The sequence below is a fragment of the Scyliorhinus torazame genome, chromosome 29 (assembly GCF_047496885.1).
Source record: "Scyliorhinus torazame isolate Kashiwa2021f chromosome 29, sScyTor2.1, whole genome shotgun sequence".
Lineage (NCBI taxonomy): Eukaryota > Metazoa > Chordata > Chondrichthyes > Carcharhiniformes > Scyliorhinidae > Scyliorhinus > Scyliorhinus torazame.
Genome location: NC_092735.1, coordinates 37,226,077 through 37,243,962, shown reverse-complemented (window position 1 = coordinate 37,243,962; position 17,886 = coordinate 37,226,077). Strand labels below are relative to the sequence as shown.

General features: G+C 51.8%; 1 protein-coding gene across 1 annotated transcript in view; it reads right to left on the bottom strand.

The window, feature by feature from the left end:
- Window positions 1-431: 431 nt before the first annotated feature.
- The window catches only part of LOC140404064 (synaptogyrin-1-like), a 31,021-nt gene continuing 13,566 nt past the window's right edge, over window positions 432-17,886 (bottom strand). The window contains exons 2-4 of the mRNA XM_072492430.1: window positions 3,544-3,781; window positions 2,272-2,420; window positions 432-654 (exon numbers count right to left, since the gene is read on the bottom strand). Of these exons, the coding sequence (XP_072348531.1) occupies window positions 601-654; window positions 2,272-2,420; window positions 3,544-3,781 (441 nt within the window). The 3' untranslated portion in view covers window positions 432-600. The remainder of the gene's footprint in view (window positions 655-2,271; window positions 2,421-3,543; window positions 3,782-17,886) is intronic.

The window sequence follows — 17,886 nt, the reverse complement described above, 5'->3', positions numbered from 1 at the left end:
GCGGGATGGAATTCCTCACTATCTGGACAGGGACCCATTGTACGTTACCCGTTCACAGAAACTACATTATTTGGAACAGAGCGGGGGGGAGATATGTTTTAGAACAAAGTCAATTACAACCAGCAGAGTGATAAGGGCCCCCCTCGGAATGTTGCAGGCGACTGAGGGCGAGACACAGAGCAGTGATTATGGAATGGTGAGCAAGGCAGGAATACGACTGTGAGCTGCTGATTCTGATGGTCTCTGAACATTTTAAGACCACGCAATACTTGACACCTGGTTAACACTGCGCAGAGAGAGGGGGAGACAGGGTATAGTGAGAGAGGGAGTGAGAGGGACAACTCACAAAGTCTCACCTACTAACCCGTACAGGTGAGAAAATCAAAACCACTTTCTCCCTCAGTAATTAGATTAGTTGTCACAATCACAGTTACAGCAACGGAAGAGAAAGCTGTTCAGGCAAACTGGGTAGTCTGGCAGCTCATGTAGTGTTTAACTTTTGCTGCTATGAAGACAGGGAGCATTTGAAGGCTGTGTGCGATGTGCAGTTAAGCGAGAGAGGGATGGGTTGGCTGTGATGGGAACAACTTATTGTATTCCTCAGTGAAGGTTGATGTCCTTTAATCGATCCATGGCAAAGAGTACCAAATAACCCTGGAAAAGGAAGGTGTGGGTATTGGGTAAAACACAGGAGACACTGAGATTAGGGAGGTCACATCTGGAGACAGGCTAAAGGTCCTGTCACACTGAGCATTAACAGAGGAGCTGGAACCATCAAACAGTCAGAATAAACATCTGCGGTTTAACGTGCTTCAATGCACACCAAATATTAGACGGTAAAGATGCCATTATTCATTTCTCCCAATTCACCATAGCTGCTGGTTCTATCAGCACTGACTGCCGCCCGTGCCCGAGATGTGAAGACAGACGGGAGAACATTTTTTGGGATGTTCAACTGCAAGGGGCCATCACACACAATCCTGCCGGGTCTCCAGCGTAGGTGCTTTTTCAGGTGACATTACAGAATGGTGAGGAAGGCAGTGATTCCCCCAGCCCCAGGCAGGACAGTGGTTACTCTCCCCACACACACACACCCTCGTCTTTATGGAGCGCCTCAAGAGGACAGGTTAATTCTCAACTATATATCAGACAATTTGACAGGAAGTGCTGGGGATCTGTGTACAGTTTTAAGTCAAGCATGTAGAACTCTGCTAACAAAACCCTTCAGATTTTAATTGTCACCTTCCTACATCTTAACAGGTTCACATGTCGACATTAGAAACCCAGGGGTTACAAGTAACATGATCCAGAAGAGACAGAGTAAGTTTCCCTCTACACTGTCCCCATCAAACTCTCCCAGGACAGGTACAGCACGGGGTTAGATACAGAGTAACGCTCCTCTACACTGTCCCCATCAAACACTCCAGGACAGGTACAGCACGGGTTGTTAGATACAGAGTAAAGCTCCCTCTACACTGTCCCCATCAAACACTCCCAGGACAGGTACAGCACAGGGTTAGATACAGAGTAAAGCTCCCTCTACACTGTCCCCATCAAACACTCCCAGGACAGGTGCAGCACGGGGTTAGATACAGAGTAAAGCTCCCTCTACACTGTCCCCATCAAACACTCCCAGGACAGGTGCAGCAAGGGGTTAGATACAGAGTAAAGCTCCCTCTACACTGTCCCCATCAAACACTCCCAGGACAGGTGCAGCACGGGGTTAGATACAGAGTAAAGCTCCCTCTACACTGTCCCCATCAAACACTCCCAGGACAGGTGCAGCACGGGGTTAGATAGATTAAAGCTCCCTCTACACTGTCTCCATCAAACACTCCCAGGACAGGTACAGCACGGAGTTAGATACAGAGTAAAGCTCCTCTTACAAAGGTTCACCCCCCAAACCGCCCCTCCAGGATGTGCCACTTCCCATTTTGACCCCAAGTGAGATTACAGGGTGATTCTGTGAAGCTCAGTTCGATATTTAAGTTCCAAAACGGAGCTGCACCTCCAACAGTTGCTGAAATTTCAGAAGGCTGGCTGGAGGACCTCAGTGAACACCCTGTGGAGCGCGGAATTAGGGCTAATTTTCCTCATTGGAAATTTACCAAATGGGAACGGAATGAAGCCTGAAACTCAAAAGTCTTGACCCAGCCTCAAAGTTCAGCGGGCAGGAGATGGTCAACCCGTTATAACCCCGGGTCGAGGGGGGAAGCATCAACCCCGTTGCGATGTCGCTCTGTTTATCCCGTCAGGAGATCAGCGACTTACCCAGGTGAAGATCGAGAAGAAGGAGAAGGCGATGGCAGCTCGAGCAGCATCCGCACCTTCCTTTAACGGGTCATCCTCCTCCAGGTCCGTCGCTTGCCACTGGTTGGTGAGAAAGCAGAATGCCACAAACCACAGGAAGGACCAAAATGCTGTTGGGAATAGAATTTTTAAAAAGTAAACTTTAACCCCTTAACCTTCAGGCGCTGCACTCTCGATAAGCTGCTGTCTCTCGCTGGCAGGTGGGGGCACAATCATCCCAATAACACCAACTCAGTATCCAATCAGGGTGCGGGACCAGAGGGATGGGGGGGGGGGGGACCAGAGGGAGGGGTGCGTGGGAGCAGAGGGATGGGGGGGGGCAGGGGACCAGAGGGAGGGGGGGGCGCAGGACCAGAGTGAGGGAGGGAGGGGGGCGCAGGACCAGAGGGAGGGACAGGGGGGGCGCAGGACCAGAGGGGGGGATGGGGGGTGGGCGGAACCAGAGGGAGGGGCGGAGGCGGAGGGGACGAGGGAGGGAGGGGGGCGTGGGACCAGAGGGACGGACAGGGGGGCGCGGGATCAGATGGAGGAGCGGAGGGGGAGGGGACCAGAGGTGGGGGGGGGGCGCGAGACCAGACGGAGGGACAGGGGGCCAGCGGGAGGCATTATGAGAGAAAGATTGCAGGAATAAAAAGGGGGTTGCAGGGGCTGTTTAGCACAGGGCTCAATCACTGGCTTTGAAAGCAGACCAAGGCAGGCCAGCATCACGGTTCAATTCCCGTAACAGCCTCCCCGAACAGGCGCCGGAATGTGGCGACTAGGGGCTTTTCACAGTAACTTCATTGAAGCCTACTTGTGACAATAAGCGATTTTCATTTTCATTTCATTTTTTCATTTCAAAAGAAAGGCTCGTCTTTTCTGTAGCACGTTTCACATAATTTCAGATTGCTTTACAACCAAAGTCATTTTAACACTGCGATTGTTGGAATATCAGAAACCCGCACCCAGTTTGTGAATGGCAAGCTCAGAAAAACAACGGAGAATTTTGAAATAATCCGCTTTTTAAAAAAATAATGGCTCGATTTAACCATGTCCCACCTGAAAGACAATGCTGCACCCCCTCGGTACGGGCACTGCGATGTCAGTCTAGTTTGTGTGGGTGCACAACCTCCAGAGAGGAGAGTGCTACCCACTGGGACAAAGGCTAACACTCGTGGAATGTCTCTGATCCCCGAAGGTGGCTTTCCGTTGACCTTTTGTGATCCGGTTGTTCCCCGTGTGTCAAACACTGACCTGAAAATCCAATGTCCCCCAGAACCACCTTTTTTCGGTCTTTCACGCTGCTTATCTGTGGAAAATAGGCATCGAGGGCGAGGAAGGCCATGCACCCAAAGAAAGCCAGCACACCAATGGTAATGCCATAGTTACAGGCACTGGGATTGCGGTTGAAGATGCAATGCTGTTCCACCTCATTGGGTCGATTCATGTAACCTTCATTGACGATTGATCCGAAAACAACAATGGAGAAAAGCTGCAGACGGGGAGAGAGAGAGAGAGAGAGACCGGTTACAGGTCAGATGTCACAGCTCAGCCTATTTCAGTTAGGCCCTGTCTGGGCCCACAGTGCAGCTCAGCAATATTCCTGGCTGAAATTACCTTAAACCAGTAAAAAAATATATATATTTTACCAAATCATTAATGTTTGCTCGACGACTAATTTATTAACTATCTGCGTGTTTGAAAATGCTGCTTTAAACACGCCAAGCAGCATCACGCAACCAACTCCTGGGAGCGTTGCCTTAGCAACCACATGGACCAGTTGTCCAGTTTAATGAAGTGTCAGTTACAGGATCCAGGGGTAAAGATGCATCTGGAGCTCAATTCCCAACGGAAAGAGGAGGGAGAGAGAGGAGGAAGAGAGTGAGAGAGGGTGTGGGGGGGAGGGGGGGAGAGAGAGAAGAGAGGAGAGAGAGAGAAAGAGCGAGAGAAAGGAGGAGAGAAAGAGGGAGGAAGAGGGAGAGTGTCATAGAATTTACAGTGCAGGAGGCCATTCTGCCCATCGAGTCTGCACCAGCCCTTGGAAAGAGCACCCTATCCCCATAAACCCACCTAACCTTTTTGGACACCAAGGGCAATTTAGCACGGCCAGTCCACCTAACCTGCACGTCTTTGGACTGTGGGAGGAAACCGGAGCACCCGGAGGAAACCCACGCACACACGGGATGTGCAGACTCCGCACAGGCAGTGACCCAAGCCGGAATCGAACCTGGGACCCTGGAGCTGTGAAACAACTGTGCTAACCGCTGTGGCTACCCTACTGAGAAACAGAGGGAGAGAAAGAACCCGAGGACACATCCCGAAACACTTTAGCCATTGAAATGTAGTCAGTGTAACGCAGGATAGCGGCTGCCAAGTTTCAGGTTTGGGGCCTTGTTGTGTGCAGTGTGATAAATGATCTGATAATCTGTTGTGTGTCATGTTGGTTGAGGGATAAACGTTACAACTGGAAATCAGGGAAAACTCCCGAGCTCCTCTCGGAGGATTGTCACATCTCCTTGAAAGTGCAGCCAGAGTCTCGATTTACCAAAGAACCAGGAGTGGGCCATTCAGCCCCTCGATCCCGCTCCGCCATTCAATACGATCATGGCTGATCGCCTCTCGGCCTTATCTCCACTTTCCTGTCCATTCTCCATAACCCTTCGTCTCCGCTCTCCATAACCCTTCATCCATCTCCTCCTTAAATGTGTTTAGTGTTCCAGTGTCCACCACACTCTGGGATAGAGACTACCACAGATTCACGACCCTTTGAGAGATGTAATTCCTCACCATTTCGGATTTAAATCTGCCCCCCCCCTCCTTAGCCTAGAGCACCCTCTTGTTCTGGAAAGTCCAACAAGGAGAAACATCCGCTCCACGTCAATCCTGTCAATCTCCTTTAGCATCTTAAAAGCCTCAATTAGATCTCCTCTCTTTCATCTAAACCCCAGAATATAGGTCTAAATTCCTCAATCTCTCTCTTCAAAAGGCATTAACCTCGTGAACCTGTTTAATAGCTCATCCACGACAGCTCCTCCGACGGTGCAGCTCACCCCCAGTGCTGCACTGGAGACACTGGTCTGGGTTTTACGCTGACGTTCGATAGTTTGAAGCCAAAAGGAGAGACAGGCCAAGCACCCAACCCGACACAATGGACAAAGGCCTGGGTCACATGAATGGGCTCATGGGACCTGCCTCAATGCCGGCTCTTTATTCACTCGCTCTGGCAGCCGGAGCGACACGGTCTCCGCTCCTCGTGGTGCTCAGGCAGAACCGAAAAATACCAACGTTAATTTGCTTGCAGTGTGGCCACATTGTTCTCCGCATTGCAACTGAAGAGCCGACTGAAGGAATGAGAAAGGATAGATGAAAGAGTTCAAATATATAACAGAGCAACTGGGGAGGAAGGCGGGGGGAGCAAACGAGATGACAAGATTAGTTAGAAAACAGCTGGCATGATAGACAATATTCCTTTTATTTCACAAATATTATTAGCTTTTTCAAAATTTCTCTTGTACAGGAATTACACACATTTAACTAACATTTAACAATCCCTTCCACAACCCAAAAGCAACTAGGGTTAATAATTTTAAAAAAAATTTAGAGCACCCAATTATATTTTTCCAAGGGGCAATTCAGCATGGGCTGCACGGAGGCGCAGTGGTTAGCACTGCTGCCTCACGGCGCCGAGGTCCCAGTTCGATCCCAGTCCTGGGTCACTGTCCGTGTGGAGTTTGCACGTTCTCCCCGTGTCAGCGTGGGCCCCACCCCCACAACCCAAAGATGTGCAGGCTAGGATTGGCCACGCTAAAGCGCCCCTTAATTGGAAAAAATTAATTGGGTACTCTAAATTTATTTTTTAAAAAGGGGGGCAATTTTAGCGTGGCCAATCCACCTACCCTGCACATCTTTGGGTTGTGGGGGCGAAACCCACGCAGACACGGGGAGAATGTGCACACTCCACACGGACAGTGACCCAGGACTGGGATTGAACCCGGTTCCCTGCCTGCGTGAGGCAGCAGTGCTAACCACTGCTTCACTCCAAAAACAACTAATTAATGAACTAAATTAACCCCCCTCGACTTTTAGCTGCTGACTGAGGTTAATTCCTTAAGGTGAGATATAAACGGACACCATCCTTTATGAAACCCCCTCCTCATTCCCTCTTAAACTAAATTTCATCTTCTCTAGGCTCATAAACTCCATTACGTCTTCCAGCCATATTGAGGGACAGGGGGAGAAAGTGACCTCTAACCCAATAGGATCGGCCACCTCGCCACCAGCGAGGCAAAGGGTTACAACCTACAGCAATACCCCTGCCTAAAGTCTTCAGATACAGCTCCTTATCTTGCTTGTTCATTCCTGCAGCTCAGGTTTGCCGATTCGCCCCACCCTAAACCTCCCGCCGTTACCTCACTCCTCCTCTGTCTTGAGATGTCCGGCCAGGCTGATATTTATTGCCCCCGCTCTCTGTTGTTGCGCTGCCTCCTCGTTGGTGGAGGTCAGAGATACGTTTGAAATTTCAAGTGTAAAATAATTGTCATTTAACCCTTAGACAGCGTCTCCCAAAATCTCTGACCTCCACCAACGAGGAGGCAGCGCAACAACAGAGAGCGGGGGCAATAAATATCAGCCTGGCCGGACATCAAGACAGAGGAGGAGTGAGGTAACGGCGGGAGGTTTAGGGTGGGGCGAGTCGGCAAACCTGAGCTGCAGGAATGAACAAGCAAGATAAGGAGCTGTATTCTCCGTTGGCGGGATCCTCCGTTTCGCTGGCAGCACACTCACGCCCGCGGATTTCGCGACGGCGGAGGGGGGCCCACAATGGGGAAACCCCATTGGCTGGCTGGCGGGACGGGGAATCCTGCTGCCAGCAGGGGGCGCGCCGTGCCAGAAAACAGGTGCGGCGGGACGGGGAATCCCACCCAAGATGTTGATTGGGGGAAGGGGAAAAGGGTTGGGGCCACGGGGGAACAGAAAAGGCACAAACTGACTGCACAAACCCATCAACTGCTCGTTTAGTCTCTTGGCTGTTTGTGGGATCTTGCTGTGCTCAAAATGGCTGCCACACCTTCTTACGAAACAGCAGTGGCGGCACTTGGAAAGCATTTCATCCCCGTGCTCACTGACCTGAACTGGCTCCTTCCCCAGCGACCTTCAATTTAAAAATTCTCGTCCTCGCTTCAGATCCGCAAGACATCGCCTGCCCTGGATTCCCAACCCTCCAACATTGGCGACTGCACCTTCGGAGGTCTGGGCCCTCAGCTCCAGAATTCTCTCTCTCGAAACCTCTCTCCCTCCTCCTTTAATCCTTAAAACCAACCTCTGCCCAAAATTATGGTCAACTGTCCCAGTATCTCTCGTTGCTGGCTACCAAGTTTCATTTAAAATGCTGCGGGAAAGGTGCCTCGAGACACGTTGCCCTGTTAACGGCGCAATGTAAACGCGGTGTTGTTAGTGCACGGCCAGAACTGGACCAGGAATAAAAGGTGAGGTCGGACCGGATCACGGTGCAGTTTCTGCTTGACTTCCTCGGATTTGTACTCCGCGATATCGCCCGTGTAGCTTCTGTTTATGTATCAATGACAGGAAGAGGGTGTTTCGGGAATGTGGGGGGATGCTGGAAGGAGGGCAGATGTGCAGGAAACAGGTTTGAATAGGCTGAGCACACCGTACACGTTTAAAAAAACATTTTTCCAATTAAGGAGCAATTTAGCGTGGCCAATCCACCTAACCTCCACGGGGAGAAAGTGCAAACTCCACACGGACAGTGTCCTGGGGCCGGGATCGAACCCAGGTCCTCGGCACCGTGGGGCAGCAGTGCTAATCACTGCACCACCCTGAGCGGACCCAACACAGGGGCAGGCAGAATTCAAACATAAACGTTGGCTGGAATGTTTTCACCAGCCCCGCTCCCTCTGAGCGGAGCATTGTCCTCACTTACTGATTGCCCTGCCTTGCCCCCCTCACAACCAATTCTCCTCCTTCACAATTATTTCTCCATCCCTGTTAAATTGTGCCTCGCTTCAGTTATCCCTTGATTTCCCTTGCTCCCTTCCTTGTTAGCTAGAGCTGTCAAGATCGGGGTGGGGGGGTGCTGCTGCTGCAAGGAATAAGTTCTATGGTTAACAAGAATGAGATCGAACACAAATATAGTTAAACACTCTAGAGCGCTGTGGGTTTAAGAGCATGATGGAAATAAGCTATATAATCTGGAGCCTAAATCTCACTCCAAATGAATGAGTCTGGATGTGCTCTGTAAGGAGTATTCTCTCTATCTCACTCCCAGTTTTCTCTGCTGTCTCCCATTAAGCTCCTCCCTCTGCTGCCCACTCCGTCAGCTTTTCATTCCGTCGAGGAAGCTAGCCCTCTGAGGCACGATCAATTTGACTAAAGACGAAAGTTGAATCCAAACTGAGGCTTTATTAGTATCAGACGTGTGGCCTCCCAAGCAGCTGGCGAAATGGCTGCGAGTTGGAGGACACGTATATTTATACCCCGGCTCCTGGGCAGAGCCAGCAGGCAGGGTCCACAGGTGAACCTGCAGTGCAGGTTCTACCATACACCCTCTAATACAAGTACAACAGCGGTTTACCACATTCACCCCCTGTTAAAATTGAGTCCGGCAGGGGTGGTGTCTCTTGGCGTCCGGTGGACCGGTCAGAGGTCCAGCCGGTCCGGGGCCTTGATGGTCCTTCGATAGCGACGGAGTGGTGACGGCGATGTTGGTGCTGACCTGGTCGAAGGTGACTCCGGCAGCGTGCCAAAATCCTCTTCATCGACGGGCGTGAGCAAGGGGGGGGGGGGGGTTGTGAGCGACGGGTGAGGGGAGGGTGGCGCCAGGGGTGTTGTAGGGGTGGAACATGCTGGTGCCAGGTCCCTGAGGGAGACAGTATCCTGGCGGCCGTCGGGGAACACCACATAGGCGTACTGGTAGTTTGCGTGGAGCATGTATACCCTCTCCACCAACGGGTCCGCCTTATGGAGGCGCACGTTTACGGAGAAGCACAGTTCCCGGAGCTGTGAGCCAAGTCGGGAGCGACATCCCGGATGTGGACTTCCTGGGGAAGTGAAAAAGACGTTCATGGGGTGTACTGTTAGTGGCAGTGCAGAGTAACGAGCGAATGGAATGTAGTGCATCAGAGAGGACCTCTTTGCCAGCGGGAGGCCGGGAGATTTCTGGACCGTAGGGCCAGCTGGACGGCCCTCCATACCATCCCATTCTCCCTTTCTACCTGTCCGTTTCCCCGGGGGTTGTAGCTTGTCGTTCTGCTGGAGGCGATACCCCTGCTGAACAGGAACTGACGCAGCTCATCACTCATGAATGAGGATCCCCTGTCACTGTGGATGTAGGCAAGGTAACCGAACAGAGTGAAGATAGAATAGAGGGTTTTAATGACGGTGGCAGACGTCATGTCGGGGCAAGGGATAGCGAAGGGGAACTGGGAGTATTCGTCGATCACACTGAGGAAATATGTGTGACGATCGGTGGAGGGGAGGACCTTTGAAGTCCATGCTGAGGCATTCAAAGGGGCGGGAGGCCTTCACCAGGTGCGCGCGGTCTGGCCGGTAGAAGTGTGGCTTGCACTCCACACAGACCTGGCAGTCCCTGGTGATTATCCTTACTTCCTCGACGGAGGACAAATTTTGTGCCTTAATGAAGTGGTAGAATCGTGTGACCCCTGGGTGACAAAGGCTGTCGTGCAGGGTCCGGAGTTGGTCTACCTGTGCGCTGGCACATGTACCTCGGGATAGGGGTCTGGGGGCTCGTTGAGTTTACCAGGGCGATACCTAATCTCGTAATTATAGGTGGCGAGCTCGATTCTCCACCGCAAGATTTGATCATTTTTGATCTTATGGTGTTGAACATAAAGGCTACCGACCGTTGGTCAGTGAGAAGAGTGAATCTCCTGCCGGCCAGGTAATGCCTCCAATGCCACACAGCTTCAACGATAGCTTGGGCCTCCTTTTCGACGGATGAGTGCCGAATTTCAGAGGCATGAAGGGTGCAGGAAAAGAATACCACGGGCCTGCCTGATTGAGGGTGGCGGCAAGGGCGACGTCTGATGCGTCGCTTTCCACTCGGAAGGGCAGCATTTCATCTACAGCATGGCCGTGGCAATATCAGCTCTGATCCGGGTGAAGGCCTGTTGGGCCTCGGCCGTCAGGGGAAACTGGGTGGACTGTACGAGAGGGCGGGCCTTGTCCGCATAGTTTGGGACCCACTGCGCGTAATATGAAAAGAACCCCAAGCAGCGTTTGAGAGCCTTGGGGCAGTGGGGGAGGGGGCGCTCCAAGAGGGGGCATGCGGTCGGGATCGGGCCCCAGAACTCCGTTCTGGGCCACATAGCAGAGGATGGCTAAGCGGTTCGTGCTGAACACACATTTCTCCTTGTTGTAAGTGAGGTTTAGGAGAGTAGCGGTGCGGAGAAATTTAGCAAGGTTGGCGTCATGGTCCTGCTGATCATGGCCGCAGATGGTGACATTGTCTAGGTACGGAAACGTGGCCCGCAAACTGTACCGGTTGACCATTCAGTCCATCTCCCTTTGGAAGACCGAGACCCCGTTAGTGACTCCGAAGGGGACCCTAAGGAAGTGATATAGGCGGCCGTCTGCCTCGAAGGCGGTGTATGAACGGTCTGATTTATGGATGGGGAGCTGGTGGTAGGCGGATTTCAGGTCCACCGTTGAGAAGATCCGGTACTGTGCAATCTGGTTAACCATGTCAGATATGCGCGGGAGGTGGTACGCGTCGAGCTGCGTGTACCTGTTGATGGTCTGGCTGTAGTCCACGACCATTCGGTGTTTCTCCCCAGATTTAGCCACTACCACTTGAGCTCCCCAGGGGCTGTTGCCGGCCTCGATGATGCCTTCCCGAAGCAACCGCTGGACTTTGGACCTGCTGAAGGCCTTATCCTGGGTGCTGTACCGTCTGCTCCTGGTGGCGACGGGTTTGCAATCTGGAGTTAGATTAGCAAAGAGGGAATGTGGGTCGACCTTTAGGGTCGCGAGACCGCACACAGTAAGGGTTGTTAAGGGTCCGCCGAATTTAAGGGTTAGGCTCTGGAGGTTGCACTGGAAGTCCAGGCCGAGGATAAGTCCAGCGCAGAGGTTAGGGAGAAGGGAGAGGCGGAAGCCGTGGAATTCTACGCCCTGGACCGTGACCGTACAGTACCCCCGGATCGCTACACAATGGGATCCAGAGGCCAGGGAGATTTTTTGATTGGCAGGGTGTATCGTGAGGGAGCAGCGCTTTACCGTATCCGGGTGTATAAAGCTCTCGGTGCACCCAGAGTCCAGCAGGCAAGACTTGGTCACATGGCCGTCGACTTTCACGCTGGTGAATGCGTTGGTCAGGTTATGCTGGCGAGACTGGTCGAGTGACATGGAGGTGAGCCTTCGTTGGTCATCGGGTAATGGGGCGGCCGTTGAGTTCCGATCTTGGAACACTGGTGGTGTCCATGTGCTGAGGGGTAGACAAGATGGCGGCGCCCGAAGATCTTGGGGGTTACAAAATGGCGGCGCCCATGGAGCGCACGTTGCGGGGGTGGAGCAAGATGGCGGCACCCATGAAACGCACGTGTTGCGCTGAGGGGAAGATGGCGGCGCCCGCTGGTCGCACACGGTCTTGGGGGGGGGGGAAGAGGAGGAGGAGATGGCGGCGCCCATTGTCCGTGACTGGGGGGATGGGGGCGATCTCAGCCACTGAGCAGGCCTGGCACACCGCAGCGAAGTGGCCCTTCTTTCCGCAGGCTTTACAAAGGGCAGAGCGGGCCGGGCAACGTTGGCAGGGGTGCTGTTGTTGGCCGCAAAAGTAGCATCGGGGCCCCCCGGGGTTTGCTGGCTGGCGTGCAGCGCAGGCGTATTGGGTGGGCAGTGCCCCCGCTGGGGCGGCTGGCTGCCTGTGAGGTCCATGAAGCGTAGGAGGGGTGGGCCGCGCGGTGGGGGGCGTAGGACTGGTCGTTGCGCAGGGCGACCGTCATGGAGAGCGCTAGCATTTTAGTCTCTGCGAGGTCGCGCGTGGCCCCTTCTTGGAGCCGCTGACGTATGATATCTGACCCAATTTCAGTCACAAAGGCGTCCCTCATAAGGAGGTCAGAGTGTTCCTTAGCTGTAACGTCCTGACAGTCAGAGTCCCGAACTAGTGGGATTAGGGCCCTCCAGAAGTCTACAATGGACTACCAGTTAGTTGAGAACGAATGGCGAGTGCGTGCCTGGCGAAGAGCATGTTTGTCTTTTGCTCGTAATTGTCCTCGAGTCGAGTCATGGCTTCGTCGCAGTTTGGCGCATCCTGGATCAGCGGGAAGACTTGAGCTCAGCCTGCAATACAAGGTCTGGATCTTCTGAGCCTCCGGAACAGGGGTCGGCGCCGCGTTGATATACGCTTCAAAGCAAGCTAGCCCGTGCTGGAAGTCCTTTCTGGCATCGCTCAAGTGCGGATCCAGCTGCAGACAATCTGGTTTAATACGGAGGTCCATCCTTCGAAACTGATACCAATAAATTGAGGCACGATCAATTTGACTAAAGACGAAAGTTGAATCCAAACTGAGGCATTATTGGTATCAGATGTGTGGCCTCCCACAGCAGCTGGCGAAATGGCTGCAAGCTGGAGGACACGCATATTTATACCCCGCCTCCTGGGTGGAGCCAGCAGGCAGGGGCCACAGGCGAACCTGTAGTGCATGTTCTACCGTACACCCTCTGATATAAACACAACAGTGGTTTACCTCCAACCTGAGCGGAATGAAGAAGGAGGCAGACGAGACTTCTGGTGAACACACTTCCCCTCCCCACATATCTCTCCCTCCCCCCGCCCCCTCACACACACATGCAGCAGTCAGCACAGGGCCTGTTTTAGGCTTGGTGCATGCAGCCCTCCGCAGAAACACCGCATGCATCAGGGTTGGCAATGAGGGGGTTGATCAGGAGTTGGGCCCAACCGTGTGGGTGAGTGAGCGGATCCTGGCTCGCCAGGGCTGCAGAGCTCAGGGTTAAACCCCAACACCGGCAGACTGGAACTGTTGCAGCATTCTTACAACACCTCCTGTCAACCCAAAAGACAGAATGCCTCATCTGTTAAGACACATTTTGACAGGCTGAAGTAACAAATCGGACTTATTTACACAGTGTATAGAAATAAAATCAATGGACCAAGTGGAAGACAACAGAATTCAATGTACATCATACAGAGACCGTCACGGGTCAATAACCTCGGACTTATTTGCTTTTGTAGAACATCTCCTGCAGGTCAACAAACTCAGACCCGTAAAATCTTTCAACTCTCGAAGACCACAAAATATAGGAGCAGAATTAGGCCATTCAGCCCATCAGTTTTGCCCCGCCATTCAATCATGGCTGATAGGTTTCTCAACTCCATTCTTCTGCCTTCTCTCCATGTCCCTTTATTAATCAAGAACCTATCTATCGCTGTCTTAAAGGGACTCAATAGGGGCACCACGGTGGCGCAGTGGTTAGCACTGCCGCCGACAGCGCTGAGAACCCTGGTTCGAATCCCGGCCCTGGGTCACTGTCTGTGTGGAGTTTGCACATTCTCCCAGTGTCCCCAACCCAAAGATGTGCAGAGTAGGTGGGTTGGCCACGCTAAATTGCCCCTTAATTGGAAAAAGATAATTGGGTACTCTACATTTTTTTTTTTTTTTTTTTTAAAAGCCACTCCGTGATTTGGCCTCCACAGCCTTCTTCTGCCAAGAATTTCACAGATTCACCACCCTCTGGCTGAAGAGATTCCTCCTCATCTCTGTTTTAAAGGATCGTCCTTTAGTCTGAGGCTGTGCCCTCGGGTTCTAGTTATCCCCAAGTGGAAACATTCTCTCCACGTCCACTCTATCTAAAACCAAGCTTGCTGACCATGGTTACGGAGCTTGTTCCTTCTTGAATCTCATTATGATAAAGATCTCCATCTTTTCCTTTGAAGAGAGCTAGGGATGTCTATCAACCTTGATGAAACCGGAACAGAAGGCCCAAATGGCTCACTCTCAACACAACGCACAGATGTTCATAATATTTGCCTGACACTAATAGAGTAGCGAGGGCCTGCTTACAATGGGAGTGTAGACAGATCAGCCCACACTTAACAAGCTCCGAAGTGCATGAACAGTCCCTTCTCAATCAATTAAATTCACATGTACTTCAGGACCTGTAACGTAGGAATGGTGCATTGGCTTATAATTTCAATTCAGTATTTCCCATCTTTTAATATCCCATCTGCCACTATCCTGTTACCTGTGGATTTTGTTTGTCTATTTTTATTATGACATGATTGTTTTTTTTTTTTAAAATAATATTTTATTGAAAATTTTTGGTCAACCAACACAGTACATTGTGCATCCTTTACACAACATTGTAACAATACAGATAATAATGACCTTTTTTATTTAAACAAGAACAAAAGAAAACAACAACAAATAAATAAATATTAAATAACAAAAATAAAAACTAGCCCTAATTGGCAACTGCCTTGTCTCAGGCCACACCCCCCCCATCCCCCCCCCATCCCTCCCCCCCCCCAAAGTCCTGGGCCGCTGCTGCTGCCTTCTTTGTTCTCCCCTATCTATCTTTCCGCAAGATATTCGACGAACGGTTGCCACCGCCTAGTAAACCCTTGAGCCGACCCCCTTAGGACGAACTTAATCCGCTCTAACTTTATGAACCCCGCCATATCATTTATCCAGGTCTCCACCCCCGGGGGCTTGGCTTCTTTCCACATTAGCAATATTCTGCGCCGGGCTACTAGGGACGCAAAGGCCAAAACATCGGCCTCTTTCGCCTCCTGCACTCCCGGCTCTTGTGCAACCCCAAATATAGCCAACCCCCAGCTTGGTTCGACCCGGACTCCTACTACTTTCGAAAGCACCTTTGTCACCCCCATCCAAAACCCCTGTAGTGCCGGGCATGACCAAAACATATGGGTATGATTCGCTGGGCTTCTCGAGCACCTCGCACACCTATCCTCCACCCCAAAAAATTTACTGAGCCGTGTTCCAGTCATATGTGCCCTGTGTAATACCTTAAACTGAATCAGGCTTAGCCTGGCGCACGAGGACGACGAGTTTACCCTGTTTAGGGCATCTGCCCACATCCCCTCCTCAATCTCCTCCCCTAGCTCTTCTTCCCATTTCCCTTTTAGTTCGTCCATCATAGTCTCCCCTTCGTCTCTCATTTCCCTATATATATCCGACACCTTACCGTCCCCCACCCATTTCTTTGAGATGACTCTGTCCTGCACCTCTTGTGTCGGGAGCTGCGGGAATTCCCTCACCTGCTGCCTCGCAAAAGCCCTCAATTGCATGTACCTGAATGCATTCCCTTGGGGCAACCCATATTTCTCGGTCAGCGCTCCCAGACTCGCAAACTTCCCATCCACAAATAGATCTTTCAATTGCGTTATACCTGCTCTTTGCCACATTCCATATCCCCCATCCATTCCCCCCGGGGCAAACCTATGGTTGTTTCTTATCGGGGACCCCCCCAGTGCTCCGGTCTTTCCCCTATGTCGTCTCCACTGTCCCCAAATCTTCAGTGTAGCTACCACCACCGGACTCGTGGTATAGTTCCTTGGTGAGAACGGCAATGGGGCTGTCACCATAGCCTGCAGGCTGGTCCCCCTACAGGACGCCCTCTCTAATCTCTTCCACGCCGCTCCTTCCTCCTCTCCCATCCACTTACTCACCATTGAAATATTAGCGGCCCAATAATACTCACTTAGGCTCGGTAGTGCCAGCCCCCCCCTATCCCTACTACGCTGTAAGAATCCCTTCCTCACTCTCGGAGTCTTCCCGGCCCAAACAAAACCCATAATACTCTTTTCTATCCTTTTGAAAAAAGCCTTCGTGATCACCACCGGGAGACACTGAAACACAAAAAGGAATCTCGGGAGGACCACCATCTTAACTGCCTGCACCCTCCCTGCCATTGACAATGCTACCATGTCCCATCTCTTGAAATCTTCCTCCATCTGTTCCACCAACCGCGTCAAATTTAGCCTGTGCAATGTGCCCCAATTCTTAGCTATCTGGATCCCCAGGTAACGAAAGTCTCTTGTTACCTTCCTCAACGGTAGGTCTTCTATTTCTCTACTCTGCTCCCCTGGATGCACCACAAACAGCTCACTCTTTCCCATGTTCAATTTATACCCTGAAAAATCCCCAAACTCCCCAAGTATCCGCATTATTTCTGGCATCCCCTCCGCTGGATCCGCCACATATAGTAGCAGATCATCCGCATATAAAGATACCCGGTGTTCTTCTCCTCCCCTAAGTATTCCCCTCCATCCCTTGGAACCTCTCAGCGCTATCGCCAGGGGCTCAATCGCCAGTGCAAACAGTAATGGGGACAGAGGACATCCCTGCCTTGTCCCTCTGTGGAGCCGAAAATATGCCGATCCCCATCCATTCGTGACCACACTCGCCACTGGGGCCCTATACAACAGCTGCACCCATCTAACATACCCCTCTCCGAACCCAAATCTCCTCAACACCTCCCACAGATAATCCCACTCCACTCTATCAAATGCTTTCTTGGCATCCATCGCCACTACTATCTCCGTTTCACCCTCTGGTGGGGCCGTCATCATTACGCCTAACAACCTCCGTATGTTCGTGTTCAGCTGTCTCCCCTTCACAAACCCAGTTTGGTCCTCATGAACCACCCCCGGGACACATTCCTCTATTCTCATTGCCATTACCTTGGCCAAGACCTTGGCATCTACATTGAGGAGGGAGATTGGTCTGTAGGACCCGCATTGTAGCGGATCCTTTTCCTTCTTTAAAAGAAGCGATATCGTTGCTTCTGACATAGTCGGGGGCAGTTGTCCCCTTTCCTTTGCCTCGTTGAAGGTCCTCGTCAGTAGCGGGGCGAGCAAGTCCAAATATTTTCTGTAAAATTCAACTGGGAATCCGTCCGGTCCCGGGGCCTTTCCCGTCTGCATGTTCCTAATTCCTTTCACCACTTCTTCTACCGTGATCTGTGCTCCCAATCCCATCCTTTCCTGCTCTTCCACCTTGGGAATTTCCAGCCGATCCAAAAACTCCATCATTCTCTCCCTCCCATCCGGGGGTTGAGCTTCATACAATTTTTAATAAAATGTCTTGAACACTTCATTCACTCTCTCCGCTCCCCGCTCAGTCTCTCCATCTTCGTCTCTCACCCCCCCTATTTCCCTCGCTGCTCCCCTTTTCCTCAATTGGTGTGCCAGCAATCTGCTCGCCTTCTCTCCATATTCATACTGTACACCCTGCGCCTTCCTCCATTGTGCCTCTGCAGTGCCTGTGGTCAGCAAGTCAAATTCCACATGCAGCCTTTGCCTTTCCCTATACAGTCCCTCCTCCGGTGCTTCCGCATACTGTCTGTCCACCCTCAAAAGTTCTTGCAACAACCGCTCCCGTTCCTTACTCTCCTGCTTCCCTTTATGTGTCCTTATTGATATCAGCTCCCCCCTAACCACCGCCTTCAACGCCTCCCAGACCACTCCCACCTGAACCTCCCCATTGTCATTGAGTTCCAAGTACTTTTCAATGCATCCCCTCACCCTTAAGCACACCCCCTCATCCGCCATTAGTCCCATATCCATTCTCCAGGGTG